The sequence below is a fragment of the Pterocles gutturalis genome, unplaced genomic scaffold (genome assembly GCF_000699245.1).
Source record: "Pterocles gutturalis isolate BGI_N339 unplaced genomic scaffold, ASM69924v1 scaffold13030, whole genome shotgun sequence".
Classification (NCBI taxonomy): domain Eukaryota; kingdom Metazoa; phylum Chordata; class Aves; order Pterocliformes; family Pteroclidae; genus Pterocles; species Pterocles gutturalis.
Genome location: NW_010140934.1, coordinates 690 through 3884, shown reverse-complemented (window position 1 = coordinate 3884; position 3195 = coordinate 690). Strand labels below are relative to the sequence as shown.

Below are 3195 nucleotides of genomic sequence, written 5' to 3'. Positions count from 1 at the left end.
CAGTGAGGTCATCCGGCCCACGCCCACAGGCATCCCCGAGTTCGACCTATCCAGGATCATCCCGTCGGAGAAGCCAAGCAGCACCTTGCAGTATTTCCCTAAGAGCGACAGCCAAGCACCCAAATCGCAGCCTTCCAACCTCCACCTCATGAACCTGCAGAACATGATGGCTGAGCAGCCCCCAGTGCGGCCGGGTCTGAACGCCCCCAGCCTCCCTGGGCAGCAGGGCGTGCAGCGGGGACTCGGCGTGCCCATGTGCCACCCCGGGCAGGTGCCCATGCTGGGCAGGACAGGCATTCCACCCCAGCAGGGCATGATGGGCAACAGCATGCACCAGGGCATGATGTCTCCGCAGCAGAGCCTGATGGCGCAGCAGAATTTCATGCTGATGCAGGCCAAGCAGAGGAGCATGTCCGTGTCGGGGGAGATGTATGCGCAGACGGGACACATGATGTCACCTCAGGGCTCCCTCATGGGGCCCCCACCTCAGCAGAACCTCATGGTGACGCATCAGATGAGGCAGAGGAGTGTCTCCCTGGACAGCCAGATGAGTTACATCCCCGGGCCGGGGAACATGGCGAACCTGCCGTTCTGACCCTGGCCGCGCTCGGGGCGGCGGGACGGGGCTCCTGTACACACGTTTTTAGACCTTTCTTCGGGGGAGGGTTGGGGGCCAACAGTGGTGGAGGACACCACGTGGGATGCTTTTCATATCGGGTTCGCCTCTACACAGAAAACCAGATGTGCAGTAAACTTGATGTGAATTGGGTTTCTTTTTCCTTTCTTTTTTGGGGAAGGGGAGGGTGGAGGGACGGGGAGTGGGGCTCTTACTTTGAACCCTGCGTGGTGACCAGGGGCATCCAGACCCTGTGGCAGTTTGTAAAGTTTTGATTTATGGTTTTCCTCCGTCAAGTGTTTTTTCTTTCCCTTTTTTCTTTTTCTTTTCTTTTTTTTTTCTTTTTTTTTTTCTTTTCTTTTTTTCCTTTTTAAGCAACCAAAACGTGCAAGAGGGTTTTTGGAACTAGCTGTAAATAGGTCGCTGGGAAAGGCAAAACTTGTGCTGGTTTTTAATTGTTCTGTATTTCTGTGTTTTAATAGAAGCCTCAAAACATGTTTTTAAAAAAAAAACATAAACAAAAAAAACATGCTAAAGGCAACAGTGTACAAGGATTGAAAACTCTCCTTGGGGAGTCAGGAGGATCCCCCGGGGTGCACAGGGCATTGAGAAATCCCGTTGCAGAGTGACTCTGTGTCAAACTCGTGTTGTTCACGCATCCAAATGGTTTGCATGTGCAGGGTGTATAGTTTCACGCAGATCTGAGGCCCCTGCGGAGGCTGTGCCGAGGGCACGGACACAACTGAGGACCGTTGAGGAGGTCAGAGCTGGGCTCCCAGTGAAACGCTGCCAGAGCAGAAGCTGCAGCTCCACGGGCTATGGCTGTCTCTGCTCCATGGCGAAGCTGCCGTGGCCGGGACGGGGAGGATGCCAGCCCTTCAGCTGGAGAAGCAGCAAGGATCTGGGCTTCGCAGATGATAACACGCAGGACCCGAAGATCTCGACTGGCCATGTCACCTCTAGTTCCTTCTTTTCCCTTCCCGCTGTGTCCCCTGTCGGCAGGGTGGTGTGTAAGGAGAGACGGGCTCCGAGACGAGCGAGGCGATGCATTCCTGTGCTGCCGGGAGAGGCCAGCTGGGAACCCTGCTCCTTTGCAGCCTTCCGACACCGGTCCTTTACCCATTGGTTGCCCTCTGCGCTGCACCGCGCCCTTCTACCTCTGCCACTGAATGCTCTCCCAGGTCTTCTTCACGCTTGTTGGTCTCCTTCTCCAGAGCTTCGCGGGCGGTCTGCACCCCATCTCGCCCTGAGCTACTGGCAGCAGCCCTGCCCTCCCACATGAGAGGTCCAGCCATTGAAGACGATCTGTCCCCATGTGCGATACTCCATCTCGGTACAAGAGTTGCCTTGCATGGTGTCAGCGGCACAGCCGTCCCATGCTTCGGACAGAAGAGGCTGAGGTTGCATTGCAGCCACTCATCCCTAGGCTGGCAGAAGTGTGCTGTTCCAACAGCTCTGGCCTTTCTGGATGCGCTCCATCCTCCCCGTCCTCCACTTCGTAAGGTCTTCCTGCACGCGGCGTGATGGTCTTTCCTGCGTTTGTTCCCAGAGGGGACCATGGGGTGACGCACACGCACCGCTGCACACACCGCAGTAGCTCTGGACCTCCGCGGGGACCGCATCCCAGCACAGCAGACCCTGGGGATATCCAACCGCGCACTCGGGGCATGTTGAATGCCAGTTGGAGGATTCTTTCTGCATAGCCAGACTCAGCGTGCTACCTCTCTTGTGATGGAGCTCACCTTTCCCCACGTGCTGCTGCAGGGAGGAGAGGGCTTTTGGAAAGGGAGATTGTCAAGTAGGGAGCGACTGGCAATGCTTGTTATCACATTGCAAGCTGTTTGGAAAGGCTGGCAGGTGCTGAGACGTCAGCCCAGCGGCTGTCTTGATCCAATCTGCGAGCAGATGGAGCCACAAAGTCCCGTTAGGAATACCTCGGAGCCTTGGGGCGTTTTGTAGCTAGCAGTGCTGGGTGGGAAGCGTGGGTATGGATTTGAGGAAGGATTTTGCTCTGGTCTCCTGCTTTGTGTGGTTTTGTTGTGTGCGATGTGAGCGAGCAGCATTTTCGGAGATGGAAGAACGGGAACAATCCCAGGAAGTGCTTGTCCCTGCCTTGGCAGTTGGAGCAGAGGAGTATCTTCGGTCCAGGCTAACAAAGTGTGCTTTGGACTTGGTGTGTCAGCTGGTTGGATTTTCCATCCCTTCAGAGCATGTTTCACGTTGGGAGGATGTGGCTCGAACAGATGTAGCTTTTTCTAAGCTTGACTTCCCTGAAAGGCTGTGGCTTCTCTTGGCTGCACTTCGGGGTGTTGGCTGCTGGTAGTTTCTCGTAAACATCCAACTACCAGTGCCAGCCCCAAACATTGCTCGTCACCCACCAGCTAGTCTCGGTTAATTTGAAGCCATAATATTTTCTATTCAGAAGTTTTTTTGTTTGTCTGTGGACAGGTGTTGTTTTAGCCCGGTTGAGATCTCCATGTGTCTGTACCTTCCCTCTTGTCCCTTTTGCCCAGTCTGACTGAGAAGTTGCCTGGGGCTTATGGTCCTCGTGCTGTTGGCAGCGTGTTGTCCCTGTGCCA

The 3195-nt window shown here is 55.1% G+C and overlaps 1 protein-coding gene across 1 annotated transcript in view; it reads left to right on the top strand.

Moving 5' to 3' along the window:
• BCL9L (B-cell CLL/lymphoma 9-like) overlaps positions 1–595 on the top strand; it is a 4898-nt gene extending 4303 nt beyond the window's left edge. Inside the window, exon 4 of the mRNA XM_010083858.1 lies at positions 1–595. This exon is cut by the window's left edge and continues 15 nt beyond it. Coding sequence (XP_010082160.1) covers positions 1–595 — 595 coding nt within the window.
• Positions 596–3195: the final 2600 nt, after the last annotated feature.